This window comes from Dendrobium catenatum, unplaced genomic scaffold (assembly GCF_001605985.2).
Source record: "Dendrobium catenatum unplaced genomic scaffold, ASM160598v2 original_scaffold_71536, whole genome shotgun sequence".
NCBI classification, from domain to species: domain Eukaryota; kingdom Viridiplantae; phylum Streptophyta; class Magnoliopsida; order Asparagales; family Orchidaceae; genus Dendrobium; species Dendrobium catenatum.
This window is the reverse complement of record NW_021389983.1, coordinates 1,542,499-1,559,070: the sequence shown is the minus strand read 5'-3', so window position 1 is coordinate 1,559,070 and position 16,572 is coordinate 1,542,499. Positions and strand designations below refer to the sequence as shown.

General features: G+C 39.6%; 1 protein-coding gene across 4 annotated transcripts in view; it reads left to right on the top strand.

Moving 5' to 3' along the window:
- LOC110108933 (helicase and polymerase-containing protein TEBICHI) overlaps nucleotides 1-16,572 on the top strand; it is a 76,234-nt gene that overhangs the window by 8,880 nt on the left and 50,782 nt on the right. For all 4 annotated transcript variants that reach the window (XM_020839793.2, XM_020839791.2, XM_020839792.2 and 1 more), the window contains 2 exons: nucleotides 9,343-9,448; nucleotides 9,525-9,725. In XM_020839793.2, coding sequence (XP_020695452.1) covers nucleotides 9,343-9,448; nucleotides 9,525-9,725 — 307 coding nt within the window. The remainder of the gene's footprint in view (nucleotides 1-9,342; nucleotides 9,449-9,524; nucleotides 9,726-16,572) is intronic.

Here is a 16,572-nt window from a genome sequence, read left to right as displayed (position 1 = left end):
CGTCCCACTTCTGTCCTTTAAAAGTTAAATACTCGTTTAAATCTAATGAAAAGAGAATATGCATGTTAATATTTTCTAACCAGTGTCTTTTTTAGGTCTACCTCACCTTTCTAACATAAGTCAAATCTAATACTAGGGGTGTCAATTTCGGGTCACGGGTCGAGTTCGGGTCGAACCCGGAACTGACCCGGGTTCCAAACGGGTCAACCCTAACCCGACCCGGTAGACACGACCCGACCCGTTTGGGTGCCGGAGCGGCGGACGGCGGCGGGACGCACGAAGCGCGGAGAGCGGCGGATAGCCAGCACAGACACGGCCGTGGCCGCGCCGAGCAGTCAGGGCGCGTTGCGGCGCGGCACGCCGGGCGCGCTGACGCGGGCACCGGAGAAGTCTCGAGGTCAGCAGTAGCGGGCTGTCGCTGACGAGCGCCTGGGTCATGCGGAACGCGCGGCGGGCGCCTATGGAAAGGAAATGGGAAGGCATGGTCGAAATTGCGACACGCTGGGGCTACTCTAGGGTATATACTTTAGTGCGATATACCGGATGGGGTGCCTCGGCAGCGTGCCTGTAGATAAGTCCCAAAAATTATGTCACACAAAAAGCAAGTATATAAAGAACAGCACTCCAGCTTCTGAATGTCGAGCATTGCGGGTTAGCTACGATGGACGACACAACAGAGCCACGTATGTGGTTGCATGTGGCGTGCAGTGACTGTGTTGATGTTATTGGTGCATCCTAAATCTGATTATATAACAAGTTATTTCCCCATTTATTTAATGAATAGTTCTATTTGCTCGTGATGTCTTTTATAGGCTTTTAAGGGGAATTTATTTGAGTTCGAATTATTAAGATATTTTAGTGTTCATTCTTAGGAGATTTTTAAGGTTAAAATTTTATTTATATGGTTTTCATATGATTGCCTAAATTTAATTAGTGTTGATATCCAACTCTAGCTAATCAAATGTTTAATATCACTTATGCTGCTCCAATATGATAATCTACATAACTTCAGGTGCGTTTTTTCTGTGTGAGGGAAGTTTCAAGTATAGTGATTTATGGGTTCAATATTTTTAGGTTGAATAATAACTCTTTTGTTTAATACTTAGGTCTGTGAGGTTTAATTTTCATCTTCTTTGGGCGAACTATAAAACAATAGCATCAGTAGGAGGTTGGGATCACAAACCGATTCACTGATAATTTTTTGAGTTAGTGTTTGATATATCTCTAGCATTATTATTTTCAGGGATTTATGATTTTCTTTATTAAATGAACTTATTAAGCTCTATAATAATTTATAATTTTCATTCTACCAAGGCGTTTCTATTTTGGGCATAGAAAAAGAATTTATGTAGCCGATCCCACGTAGTGGGACAAAGGCTTGTTGTTGTTGTTGTTGTTGTTGTTATTGTGGTCAACTTGATCTCAAAGTTAATATTGAGGTCAACAAGTGGATGACATTATGATAAGAATTATTATGTGTTTTCATAATTAAAAATCCCAACAATCTTCGACCCAAAAGATGCAAATGTAGGCTAAATTTTCACTTTTTATGGATATTTAAGTTATTTATATCTTTTTGATTTCATGGTCATTTAATATTTTACTTTAGAGTTAAAGTTCAAAATAGCCTCTCGACTATTAATAAATGTCCAATTTAGTCACAAACTTTCATAATGTCCCAAGTTAGTCCCCTTACTATTAGAAAATATCTTAATTTGATCTCAAGGCCAAAAGTAACTGTTAAAGTTAAAAGTTAAAAATAAGGGCATTTTGGATATTATGATGTATGTGAGATTATTATATTAATATTTTTATATATTTTTTATTTATCATATTAAAATAAATACAAAAATCATAATGGAAGTTAACCACGTTTATTAATTATTCACTATTATTATTTAGTTGGTTAACATCCAATTCCATTATGGTTTTTATATTTATTTTAACATGATAACCAATAAAAAATTAATATAATATGACATATACCATAATACCCAAATTATTCTTACATTTAACTATTTGAGTTAATTTTATCTATTACTTTTGGCCTTAGGACCAAACTGAGACATTTTTTAATAGTCAGAAGACTAAATTTGGTCATCATAAAAGTCTGTGACTAAATTTGACATTTACTAATAGTTAGGGGACTATTTTGGATTTTTTACTTTTTTAGTTTATTATTCAGTTTTTTGGCAGTTTCTTGTTAGTTTGTTAGAAATTTATTTGTAGTTTTTATTAGTTTATTTTTTTGGGTTGGGTAGCTAAAAGAATTATAAGGTGTGCACGAAATCATTTTGCATTATCAGTATTCTTATGAAGATGTAAAGACTTTATTACTTAGTCTATTTTGGTATGTTGACTCTCATTCAAGTGAATGGCTTGAAATTTTCTGGGATTGGTGATCTTGTTCAAGGTTTACTTATCTCGTTACTTATTACTTTTTATTTATTTTGGGCTATCCTTTTATCTTTTTTCACCCTATTTATTATATTATATAAATTTTTTATGCTGTGTGCATTAAAATGATATTATAGCAAAAAAATTTTGCATAAAATTTTGGAGAAATATGTGTTTTAAACTCCTTATTAAATCTCAAGTTTTTTTCTTCTTAAGTTTGTTTTACTATTCAATCCATCCCTGCCATTAATTGTGATTTTCCTGCCCTCCCCTTTAAAATTTTTACTCTCTTTATACTTTCTCTATGTAGTTCAAAAGTTTTGGTTATCTTCCTCACCCATGCCCAATTTTATCCCATAACCTCGATCCAACTTTAATCCGGGTTGAAAAGTTGAATTCGATTTATCTCTTTCCCAATAATCCTTAAAATTATCTTATATACCTCATAAAATAACAATTTTGATCTTTTTAAAGCTAGTATAAACCTATTCAAAATCAACTTCCACTTCATACCCATGAAAAATTACCTCCCTTACCAACCGGAATTATTATATGGGCCTCCCTCTCATTTCTCATGTTTGCATCATAAGGCATGTGAATAGAGTCGTATCTCTTCCCAAGATGCATTCTAAGGAAGCACATAAATTTTATTTTTAAACAACAGTTTATTATAAGGTAACTTTAGAGTTTGAAGATTTTTATTTGAGTAGATCTAAAACTGAATACATGAAGTGTAATTTTAATAGTAATAGATCTAGTGGTTGGGTTGTGACATTTGGTGATTAAGTCATAAAAAAGAGTGCATGTTTTACGTATCTCTGGTATATTGTTCAAAACTATAGTGAAATAGATGGTGATATTATTCGTATAATTCAAGTTGGATGGTTGAAGTGAGGAATGCATCGGGCCTTTTGTGTGATAGAAAAATACCCCTCAATGCTTTATGACACAGAATGTTAGCCATTAAAAGAGAAGCATAAAATTAAGCTAAGTGTTGTAGAGATGGGGTTGGTCAGATGGATGAGTGACTTTACATTTAGAGATAGAATGCAAAATAAATATATGCATGAAAATGTTGGATTCACTCTAGTGGCAGATAAGATTATAGTGAGTCGCCTTGTTTGGTCACATAGAACATCGGCCTTCTGATGATCTTGTTAGGAGAGTAGATGGATTAGATTTGGATAGGATCGTCAATATTTGACACGAGCCAAAACTTCACCCAAAAAAATTCGGGTTTGGGTCAACCCGTTTTCCATATGGGCCGGGTTCAATAGGTTGATCCGTTTAAAAAATCAGGTTGGGTTCGGTTTGACCAGGGTCTGACCTTTTGCTAGACGCGCTCACGATAGCTCTCCAGTCTTCGCTAGTCCGCCTCTCCCGCACTAGCGACTGCGTAAGGCATGTCGGCCGAGCTCGCCCTCCCGCCTTGGCGCTGTTTAAACTTTTGCGCTTAGGTCCGCACGGACCACACCCAGCAGGGCCAACACTCGGACACGCTTGCCTTTAGCTGTTTCGTGTGATGCATCTGCACCTGGATCGCTGACCGCGTCCGCACTGAGCTTGCACCGAGCGTGCTCGTTCACTAGTCACGCCCGTGCGTTCTCACTCGAGCCAAGAAAATCTGGGTTAGCGAGTTGGGTCTAGTCAACCCGATGGGTCGGGTATGAAGTTTTGACCCGTTTACAAAACCAGTTGGGTTAGGGTTAACCATAGTTAATCAGGGTTCGACCCGAATCTGACCCGCATACCCGTTTTGACACCCCTAGATTTGGGCTATGTTAAGAAAGGTTGAGGTAGATTTAAAAAGAGTCGTTAAAAAGTGTTAAAATTACCTTTTTTTATTATATTTAAATGAGAGTTTGACTTTTAATAGAAAATAATGGAGAAAAATGAGTATGTAGTCTACCCTACGTAGCAGCTTTCATTTGCAAGGAGGTCCATCTTCTTTTCCAACCTTTTATGCTCAAGGAATTTCAATCTTTCTCAAGGACATCGATTTTATGTCAAGGTTTTATTGTATTCTATGGTGAAGGTAAGTATGGAATAACTTTCGTGTCAATTGGCCAACCTTGTGTTGTGCAGACTTAATTTTAAGAACCTCACTGAAATTATTTGAATCCTCTTGCATTCTCTTTCTTTCATTCCACAAATTGAAATTTTAAACTAAGAGATACATCAGCTACCAACCACATTATATAATTAGGATATGATTGAATTTGTTATAGTTTAGACACTTGCATTTATTTAATTGATAGTTATTAAAACCTTGTATTTAAATTTATGCTATTTTCTGTAAAATAGCCTGATCATATTTTTTTAGACTGGTTACTAATTCTGTATTCGGTTATTATCTCATGTGGCATATTTACAAATCATTTTCATTACATATTGCCAAAATCATAATATCATTATGAGCATTTATACATCTGAATTTTTATTTTCCATAGTATTGCTAGATGGCAGGAGCTTCTTTCATTCCTTGGGTTTCAAAATACAGAGAGATTATCGTGATTCACATTACTACAAAGTCTATATTGATATTATCTCTCTTTACTTCTGACTGGCATTTCCCTGCGAACAGAAAAAAAAAACTAATTTCAAAAAGAAATTTACCTTAATTTTTGATGCGGACATCGGCACGAAGATTTGGGCATCTATCACAGGAGGCGTCGTAAATCGACGGCTCTAATTTACATTGTTATTTATGATTTATTTTATGAAGTTTAGCTCTTATTTTATTTCCTGTTCTACCCCTAGGTTAGTTTATTTGAGTGTGGTGGCCCAAGGGGCATTTTTGTAATTTTTGATTTTCTCATGATGTGGCCTATATATATAGGGTCTTAAGCTATTGTAATAGGAAAATTATTGATATGAAAAATTATTTTCCACACTTGTGTTCTTCTTGTGAGAGAGCGTTAGTGAGATTCATATGAGAGGAATCGAAGTCTTCACCAGCCGCAGTATGGGTCCGGGCTCGTGATTTGAAGTCCCTTGGAGAAGGGCAATCGGATCACCCGTCAGTTTTCGGAAGAGTCCAAGGCTCGCGGTTTTTGTTTTCTCTCTTTCGTTTTATCTTCTATCTTTGGTTTTTGTTTTTTTTATTCCTTCTTTGTATTTTCGTCTTCCCTCGCCATCTTTCATCATTCGTCTTCGTCACATCCAACTCCACCAAATTTCCCCCAATTTCCTCCATACACCAAGCTCTACTAAAAAAATTCCCCATAGCCTCGGCCACCTCCATCCGTCCCCAATTGGCCGCCGGCCAAGACCCCATCCGCCGGCCCCATTTCCCTTGGTCCCCTTTAATTTATTTCTTAATTTGGATTGGAATTAATTGGGATTAATTTGAAATTCAAATTCATCCAAATTTGAATTCAAATTATTTCCTAATTTAGTTAATCTATTTTAGGAATGTCTTAACACCTCATTCAAATCAATTTCGATTTTTATTAGGATTTAAAATCTTCTTTCCCATTTATTCTCTTTGGAAATATGTCAAAATCTGAGAGTTTTGTTTTGACCGAAATTTACAAGCCTTTAATCACTTTCTAAGTTCTGTAGAGGGAATTGGGAATTAATTCTCTAATTCAACTCTTCATTCCCGTAACTTCTCCTTGGCATTAATTCTTTCTCCCCAGCACTCTCCTGGCCGAAACTTTCAAGGCCCCACATCTTTAATTACTTCCAAAGTTAACTCCCCTCTTGATGAAGTAATTAATTTCTCCCCTCTCTACACCATCCGCCCCCTCCTCTCCCTCATATTTTTCTTAATTTCTTTCCTAATCAACAGGCTTTGATTGGAGGAATTAAGTTCAGTTTTTCCCTCCCAAATTCAAAAGAAAATCCTCAAATATCTGTACATTAATTGCTCTGATTTCTGCTGGCCGAAAGCTTCCCAAGCCATCACGTGGGAATTCCTCTACTAGAAGCTCCCGCAAATTCACTTCACTTTCCAAAACCTGTAGAGTAGAATTAGGAATTAACTCCCTAATTTCTTTCCATAGTCCACAAATTTTGCTCCCCTTTTTGGAAGGAATTTGGGATCCAACCTGTTGCCGGCCGTGGCTCTCAAAGTCCAACCTAGGTTGTTTCTCTCCCAAATTTCCCGGTGCACCTTCAACTCTCCACTTGAGTTCTAAACCCCAAAACCCTTTATCTTCGCTTCCATTCTCTCAAGAAGAAAATCTGAAGTTTCTCTCAGAATTTTTGGATCAAAATCTGATTTTGTTTTCAGATTTTTGGGAAGCGGACTTAGAGCATGTCCCGTTCTACATCAGTTTGGTATCAGAGCATGGACTCGGATCGACTTGGAAGGACTCTAGACTGGGTGGCAGGTCAACTGGGCGCCATTAGTCATCATCTAAAGGAGAATCAAGCGGACTTAGCCGACTTCCACCGTCAAACAATCAAACGACTCGATAACCTAGTGCGAGGTAGGACTGACTCTCTGCTTTATACATCTGCAAGATCCCCTTCCTCAAAGGATAGAAAAAGGGCACTAAGAGATAGAGAGATAAGGGATAGAGTGGACAAATGGATGGAGGCCAATGAAACGTTCAATTTCCCAATCACTGTGCAAATCAAAGAGAAATCTAAGGTGATCAAGGAAGAATCTGAAGAAGAAGATGAATTGGTTGATTCCATTACAACTCCTACAGAAGCAATGGTTTCTTCTGACCCCGTTAAAACTCCTACAACGGAGAATGTTGATGAAGCTCTGGAAGTGACTTCCATAGAGCTCACGATTGCTCCTATTGCGAGTAAAACAATCTATGAGAGTGAACAAGTTCCTGCAGGCGAAAAGAAGTGCAACAAGCAAGTTGACCTTGTGGGCAACCGGGGTGGTTTGAAAATCTTTGCAAATAACAGTCCAGAGTTTTACATGACCAGTTGTGATGCTAACTCGACGGAGTCGAGTATTCTCCCATCTGGGGAGAATGATGCGGACATCGGCACAAAGATTTGGCGCATCTATCACAGGAGGCATCGTAAATCGACGTTTCATCATTCGTCTTCGTCACATCCAACTCCACCAAATTTCCCCCAACTTCCTCCATACACCAAGCTCTACTAAAAAAATTCCCCATAGCCTCGGCCACCTCCATCCGTCCCCAATTGGCCGCCGGCCAAGACCCCATCCGCCGGCCCCATTTCCCTTGGTCCCCTTTAATTTATTTCTTAATTTGGATTGAAATTAATTGGGATTAATTTGAAATTCAAATTCATCCAAATTTGAATTCAAATTATTTCCTAATTTAGTTAATCTATTTTAGGAATGTCTTAACACCTCATTCAAATCAATTTCGATTTTTATTAGGATTTAAAATCTTCTTTAAAACCCATTTATTCTCTTTGGAAATATGTCAAAATCTGAGAGTTTTGTTTTGTCCGAAATTTACAAGCCTTTAATCACTTTCGAAGTTCTGTAGAGGGAATTGGGAATTAATTCTCTAATTCACCTCTTCATTCCCGTAACTTCTCCTTGGCATTAATTCTTTCTCCCCAGCACTCTTCTGGCCGAAACTTTCAAGGCCCCACATCTTTAATTACTTCCAAAGTTAACCCCCCTCTTGATGAAGTAATTAATTTCTCGCCTCTCTACACCACCCGCCCCCTCCTCTCCCTCATATTTTTCTTAATTTCTTTCCTAATCAACAGGCTTTGATTGGAGGAATTAAGTTCAGTTTTTCCCTCCCAAATTCAAAAGAAAATCCTCAAATATCTGTACATTAATTGCTCTGATTTCTGCTGGCCGAAAGCTTCCCAGGCCATCACGTGGGAATTCCTCCAGTAGAAGCTCCCGTGAATTCACTTCACTTTCCAAAACCTGTAGAGTAGAATTAGGAATTAACTCCCTAATTTCTTTCCATAGTTCCGTCAACCCCCTTACAGATTTTCTCAAAATCTGTCCACAAATTTTGCTCCCCTTTTTGGAAGGAATTTGGGATCCGACCTGCTGCTGGCCGTGACTCTCAAAGTCCCAACCTAGGTTGTTTCTCTCCCAAATTTCCCTGTGCACCTTCAACTCTCCACTTGAGTTTTAAACCCCAAAACCCTTTATCTCCACTTCCATTCTCTCAAGAAGAAAATCTGAAGTTTCTCTCAGAATTTTTGGATCAAAATCTGAAACTGTTTTCAGGTTTTTCGGAGGTGGACTTAGAGCGTGTCCCGTTCTACATCAATTTTTCTATCATTTGGTTTTTGATTTCATGCTAGCGAGGCAAACTCTATGCTGAAAAAAAAAGAATAAAAGATAAAATACGTTTCATATAACAACATAAAAGAATGGCAAAAGTGCTAAAATTTTTTCCAAGCACTAACTTTATTAATACTTCTTTAAAATTTTAACAATTTCTCAAGTAAAATTCAACATTTTTATTCCAACAATTTCTTTAAGTTTTATTTAAATGAGAGCACGACCATAAATTGGATTTGGTGTTGTTTAAGAAATTTTTTCTCATTTTTTATTATTGGCATGAACATTAATCATTGAAGAAACTGATGAGCTGGATAAATTTTACAGAACACTGGTTAATTCCACAAAACACAAAAAATACCACTTAACTTTATAAAAGAGTTTAAAAACTGTTGAATTTATTTTGAGTTTTAATATATCCTTAGTATTATCTAAATAACAATTTCATTGCAATGTACATTCCAATACGACCTAAACTAACCCAAACAAACGTAGGTTGAGACTGTTGAGTCAGCATTCTCTTTGGTATACAGATGCCAAATGGTACATTATTGTATGTCAGGCTAGGTTAACTCATACCAGGCTAACCTAACTAAAGTCAGGCTTACCTGACTCAAATCAGGTTTGCCAAAGCTATGCTTGTTATTATGTATTTCTTCCTTGTAAAATTGGAGGAGCTATATATGGTAAATTGTATTACTTCTGAAAATTTTATGTATCATTTATAAATATTTGCTATTTATCAGTGCCGGTAAAAGTTTTGTGGCTGAAATTTTGATGCTGAGGAGAGTTATAGCAACGGGAAAAATGGCTCTTCTTGTTCTTCCCTATGTATCAATTTGTGCAGAAAAGGTACTTTCATTCATCGTTTCGTTGTTAATTATAGGATTTTTAGTATCATTAATATGTTTTACACAATTTCATGTAGGCTGAACATTTGGAACTACTACTTCAGCCTCTTGGCAAGCATGTGCGTAGCTTCTATGGAAACCAAGGTGGTGGCTCACTTCCCAAAGATACATCAGTAGCCGTTTGTACAATCGAGAAAGCCAATTCCTTGATTAATAGGTTGTTAGAAGAGGGTCGTCTTTCTGAAGTTGGAATTATTGTGATTGATGAACTTCATATGGTGAGTTGTCTATTTGATTCTTATATTATCTTGTTTAATTCATGTATGTAAATCAAAGCTATAATTTTCTCTCTTTTTTAGATCAACAAACTCTTTTTAGATGTGAATCATGATAATCGGGGCAGCATAGAAACCTGGAATTTATTTGTGTGAATATAGTTTCCATACCTTTTTTCTCATGAAAAGAGGTAGAGAGGCAAAAGGTGGAGAGATGCATGGAAGAGAAATAAATACATAAAATTGATACTGATATGTGTAAGTGAACACTGACATATTTATAAAAATTAGAGCCAAACAACAGTTGATTCAATTTTTATACTAAATTGATGTACGATATGCAACATGATAGTAAAACAACCATGAAATTTGAAAATAAGGACTTTAGTATCAAATTCTCAAGCTGTTGATGTTGATTCCTCAATAACCGTTTGTCAAATCCTTAAAGCAAGAAAGCTAGGGAGAGCCTCAATAAGGGCTGACAAAATTTTTGATAAGACATTAGTCAGAGATTTCAACATGTGTATCGTCGACATAGTCATGGGTCGACGGTTAAGATTCAGAGCCTGTATTTGTGATGTATTTTCTGTTTTATGTTTTATGTTTCCCCTTTTACCCCTATGGGGAGTTGAGTCTATGTTGTAGCCCGAGGGCAATTTAGTCTTTTTTGTTTTCTTTTATTTGGGCCTATTTATAGGAGGCCTCTTGCATTGTACTAGTGGATGATTATTGAATGAAGTTTTATGTTCTTTGTTTTGATCTCTAAGTGAGTTCATGATAGGAGAAACCCGAGGAGGGTGATAACAAGACCTGTCAACCGTCGGAGGATTCCAATGTTCGCGGCCCCGATCTCTTCTTCTTCCCTAACATATACGTCCTCTCCTAACCCCTCACCCGCCGGCCTCCCTAACCAATACCCTTTTTTTTTCTTCCCACAACCCGAGCCCTACCCCATACCGCCGGCCTCCTTGGATGCCCCACCCGCAGGCCAAACACCTAGCCGCCGGCCTCCCCACCTCCACCTTCCCTTTCCTTAATTTAACCACCGACCTCCTCTTCCCCCATTATTTTGAAAATTTGAAATTCAAATTGAGTTTCAAAGTTTCCAAATTTGACTAAAGCCAAATTAGGAAAGTTTCCAATGAGAATCTGATGAGGTCATCGATAGGAGATTTCAGTGCGTCTATCAGAGACGACCACGGAGATCGACGACCACGATTGCGAGCCTTTATTATTGATTTTACTTGTACCATCAGTTTTTTATATTATGCTTTTATTTTCGTAGTTTCCCATTTTGCCCCTGAGGGTAGTAATTGCTTTTGTAGCCCCAAGGGGCATTTTAGACTTTTGCACTTTATTAATTTTGGAGCCTATTTATATGGCCATTGTATCTTGTATGAGGACTATTGAATTATTGAATGAAAATTTGTGATTTGTGTTCTCTTTGTGAGTGCCAAAGATGTGGATCTCTTTGTGAGTTCCATTAGAGATCTCTTAGTGAGTTCTCGAATTACTACATGCGATCATCTTCTTCCATCCACACATCTCCCGCATACAATTCGCAATCGTGAAGAGAAGCCGGACCACTAGCCCTGCAGTTGCCGCCGCCCAACAAAATTTGCTCAGAGCTGCCGGCCATTTTGGCTGGAATCACCCGCCGGCCAGCCTTCCCAGGTGTTGGCCACGGCTCCCCCCGCCTCCCTCTCTAGTCTCCCGCCGGCTCCCCTCTCCCTTAGCCAAGCCGCCACCCCACCTGCCCTCCTTGGGAAGATCTTGCTTGCGGCAACCATCCGGCTCTACTCCAAGGATGCATGGACGAACCCGAGTGGAACTACGGGTTTGAATACGACCGCAACGGAAGAGTCAATATCTTGCGATCCCAATTCTTTGACGTCAGATTTGACTTCGACGATACCGTCGACGAATACTTGGACCGAATCTTGCCGACGCTTGTAGACTCCATTGACGAACACTTCTCCGTCTACACTTGGATTATCAAAGGTCGATCTACCGTGCCTCCTCCGCCTCCGAGATCCTCTTCCACGGCAACGTTCCTTGGTGCTTCCATCTTTGTGGCAACCTCCATGCTAGTTTGGACAATCTTCCGTCGCTCAACTTAGTCTCTGTAGGAAGAGAGAGCTAAAGGTCTCAAGGTGAACAACTTTGTATTAACCATGGGATTCCTATTTACTAGCCTTTGTTTTATTGTTCCTTCGCACTTGCTTAAAGAGTTTAGTTCTCTTGTCGTAGTTTCTTTGCCTAGCAAATCGAACGCCGCGAATTACTTATAATTGACTGACTTTGATGCATGATTAGATAATTTGTGGAGCTAAATTTAATTCTCTTTTAAATTCTTGTGTAACTCTTCATTGCATCACATCAGAATCAATTTAATTTTAAATTAAATTGGATTTGAATTCCTCATCCCTAATTTGCCAAGATAAATTAGGAAACCCTTAAGTCCCTTCCCAACTCCCTCTCCCACTCTTCAATGCCGCCAGCCCTATAGGGGCTCCACTTTAGTTTTTTCCCTCTTAATCCCCCAACCCTATTTTGTAGCTTGAATTCAAAATTCAAATTCTTTCCCTCCGAATTCACTTAATCTGAAATTAATTTCAGATTTCTCTTAATTACTCCAAACCCTAACCTAAACCTAGTTGCCCCTCCCCTCTCCACCTCCTACCCGAGATCTCACCCGCCTCCCTCCTCCTCTTGGCCACCTCTCCTAAGTGGTGGCTGCTCCACCTCTACTCCTTTACACATCAAGTCCGTTCAGGATCATGAATGGCGGATCCGTAAGTTGATCACAGACTTATTCTCAATTCTCATAGGGAGATTGACGTCATCCAGTCACCCTTCTTTGACCCCGGATTTGGAGCCGAAAGCACCGTCAAGGAATACGTTGACTGTATCCTCCCCCACTTGGCGGACTTCTTCGACGAACAAAGACTTCTTGAAGAGTGGAAGATCACCGGACAACCACCCGTTCCCCCAACTCCGGCTCCTTCCCCGGCGACTAGCCCTCTTGGCATCACGTGTCTATTAGTGACATCCCTAATGATGAGGACATCCGTAGAAGATTCCGACATACGTACCATCGGAGAGGTCGTCGAACAACGACCATATCCTCACTGACGGCCAACCACCTATCCGTAGAAGATTGTTGGATTTGAACGCATCAAGGATGACTATAAAGAGTGTCCTTATTTTAAAGAGACATATTCCTCACTGACGACTGGAGATAAACAAGTTGTGAATGATTTCTTGTTGGAAAATGGATACTTATTCAAGTCTCAGACGTTGTGTATTCCCAACACCTCTCTTCGTGAATTTCTTGTGTGGGAACTACACGCGGGAGGCTTAGCTGGACATTTTGGGCAGGCTAAGACCATTGCAGCGGTTGAGTAAAGATTTTTCTAGCCCAGCCTTAAGCGAGACATTAGTAGACTGATCAAACGTTGCCACACCTGCCAACTAGCTAAACAGAGAAAGCAAAACACGGGCCTCGACACCCCACTTCCCGTCCCAAACTGCCCTTGGCAAGACGTTAGTATGGACTTTGTCCTAGGACTACCCAAAACCACTAGAAAGCATGATTCTATCTGTGTCGTAGTAGATCTCTTCTCTAAGATGGCCCACTTCCTCCCTTATGCTAAAACGTTCGATGCCTCTAGGATTGCCAAACTATACTTTGATGAGATTGTCCGACTCCATGGACTCCCAAAAACAATTGTGTCGGATCGAGACATGAAATTTACGAGCTATTTCTGGAAAACTTATGGATTAAGATGGGTACTAAGCTGCAGTTCTCCACCGCCTTTCACCCACAAACGGATCGCCAAATGGAAGTTGTTAATCGGAGCCTTGGGAACCTTCATAGGACCTTAAGGTGAGAACATTAGGGATTGAGATTCCAAACTACCCATTGCTGAATTTGCCTACAATAATTATGTCAATCGGACCACCGGTATGAGCCCATCTGTGATTGTTTATGGATACCAACCTAGACAACCAATGGATTTACTCCCCATGAGTCCTAAGCTTAGAGTGTCAGAGTCTGCATCCGCATTTGCATCGCATATCCAGGAATTACAACAAGAAATTAATAAAAGAATTGTACAAAGTAATGAGAAATACAAACTTAATGCTGATCTTAAGCGACGCTTCAAGGAGTTCGAAGTTGGAGACTATGTCATGGTTCGGATTCGTCCGGAGCGGTTCCCACCAGGGGCCGTTAAGAAACTACATGCTAAAAGTGCAGGTCCCTTTAAAATAACTTCAAAAATAAACAGTAATGCCTATGTCTTGGACCTTCCCGAAGGTTTCAACATGAATCCCACGTTTAACATTGAGGATCTAGTAGCCTTTGATGGCCCTGATTTTAACCATGAAAATCCACTAAATCTTGAGCCTTGTGAGTCCATACCTAGTGAGATCCCAAGCCTACCTCCACTTACCAAAATTCCCACATTACCTAATACGGAGAAGATTGAAGCCATACTCAGTGATGAGATCATTTCCACCAGGGACGGCGGGCGCCAAAGATACTTAAGTTCGTTGGAGAGGGAAGCCGGAGACGGAGGATACATGGTTAGAGCGGGATGAGATACAAAGATTGGACCCCGACCTTCTGGAGCTGTACGAGAGTTTTCAGGGCCCTTACTCGACAGGGTCGAGTTCCCTCCCACCCGGGGAGAATGATGAGGACATCTGTAGAAGATTCTGACATACGTACCATCGGAGAGGTCGTCGAGCGACGACCATGATTAAGCAGCTTTATTTTTGATGCTTTATTGTATTCATGTCATTTGTATTTCCTGTTTTTCCATTTGTATCCCTATGACGGAATTAGTGTTTGTTGTAGCCCAAGGGCAATGTTGTCTTTTATTTTCTTTATGTTCGATAAGCCTATATAAAGTCTTGATCATTGTATTGTAGGAGATTATTGATGAATGAAAATTTTCCACTAATATGTTCTCTTTGTGAGTTCAAGAAGATTTCTTGGTGAGTTCTTGCATGAGATCTCTTTCTGAGTTCTCTTGGTGTCTACATCCATAACTCTTCTTCTCATCCTCAAATCCCACAATCCATACCCACGGTTTTGGAAGAAGATGACCCTCTCCACTTTTGCCATATCCTTGGGATCCCCACCCGTCGGCCACCCTACTCCCACCGGCCGGCCGGCCCATTGCCTGCGTCTCCTCTCCACCTTCCTCCCTTTCCACCACCTCCCCCACATCCCCTCTCAACCCCTCATTGAAATTCGAAATTTTCAAATTTCAATTTCTTTCCAAATTTGGGAAGTCTATTTAAGGAAAGTTTTTGAATAAATCCAAAGTTAAATTACAATTGGTTTGGATTTTATTTCAGATTTTTTTCCTAGTCACCTTTTATGTTTGGAAACATTCCCCCCTCTCTCCCTAACTCCCTCTCCCTCTAGTAATGCCGCCGGCCCCCCTTAGGTGGCAATCCCATTAATTAGGGAATTAACTTCCCCTTATTTGAAGCCCTAATTAAACCCCAAAATTCTTCTCCCTCCAATTACATCCAAAACTGAAAGTAATTTCAGTTTTTAGAATCCCCCTCCACCTCTATCTCTCCCGCCGGCCCCCCATCATGGCTCCAATCAATTAAAAATTCTTTTGCCTTATATGCCTCTTAATTGGAAAATTCAAATCTCAAATTTTCCCTCCCAATTCCCTTAAACTTAAATTAATTTCAGTTTTCAAACAAAACCCTCACCCTTCCACCCTAGCTCTACCGCCGGCCTCCCTCCACCTCTTCAACCCGCCGACCCCCTCTCCCTCCACCTCCCATTGGAGAGCTTGCGGCGATCACCCATCTTCGCCTCCATGTCGCATGTCGGATCCCGAGCTAGAATGGGGGCTTGTGTTTGATGCCCACGGTAATCTAGACGTCCTCCAATCGCCGTTCTTTGACGCGGGATTTGAATCCGTCGAAGACACCGTGGGAGATTACTTGGATCGGATCCTCCCGACCCTCATCCAAGTCATTGATAGACAACGTCCGGACTACGAGTGGACCATCGACGGCCGAAACTCCACGCCACCTCCACATCCTACGCCTTCCTCTCCATCACTACGGATCGCCGGCACCGTCTCCCTCGGAGTGGTTTCATCTCTTGTGTGGTTCTTCTTCTTCCGACAACCCTAGAAGTAGACAAATGAGCGTAGCCTCAAGGTGAGACAATCGCTTTGTTAACCGTCGGATTCTCGTTGGCTTTTCATTTGCACTACTACTTATTGCCGTCGTTATTTTATAGATCTTGCTAATTTAGTGGTAATATCTTGCCTAGACTAGTAAGATTCTAAGATCTCTTTTGAAATATCAATTAAGAAAAGCCTCAAGATTGAATTTTCATTGTTTTAAACAACTTTTATTAATTTTCTAAGATTCAATTCCTGGTATCACATCACCGAAGCTTGCTTGCAACCTTCCTCTGCTAAGCCGATCAATATCAAGAGTGTAAGTGAGGGATCCCAAGGTGAAAGATCTAAATTTTAAACTGTGGATTTTGTTACGTGCCATTTGCCCTACTTATTTATTTGATGATGTAATTTTGCGAGTCTTCTATTAATCTCTATTATAATAACTTGTCGTTACTTAGTCTTTCTGTGGAATTTTCTAAGATCTAACTTGAGAATGCATCTGCTTAAGTTTAGCCGAGCTAAGTTCACCTTTTATTAATTTCGTATATGCAATTCTTGTTTCATCTTCATTGTATTACATCAATTTTTCTTTGAATTCAGCTCATCACATGGTTTTTACAATAAATAACGGTCGATTTATAGAAATAGCCTTATAACAAAAAATCCAAACTACCACTAAA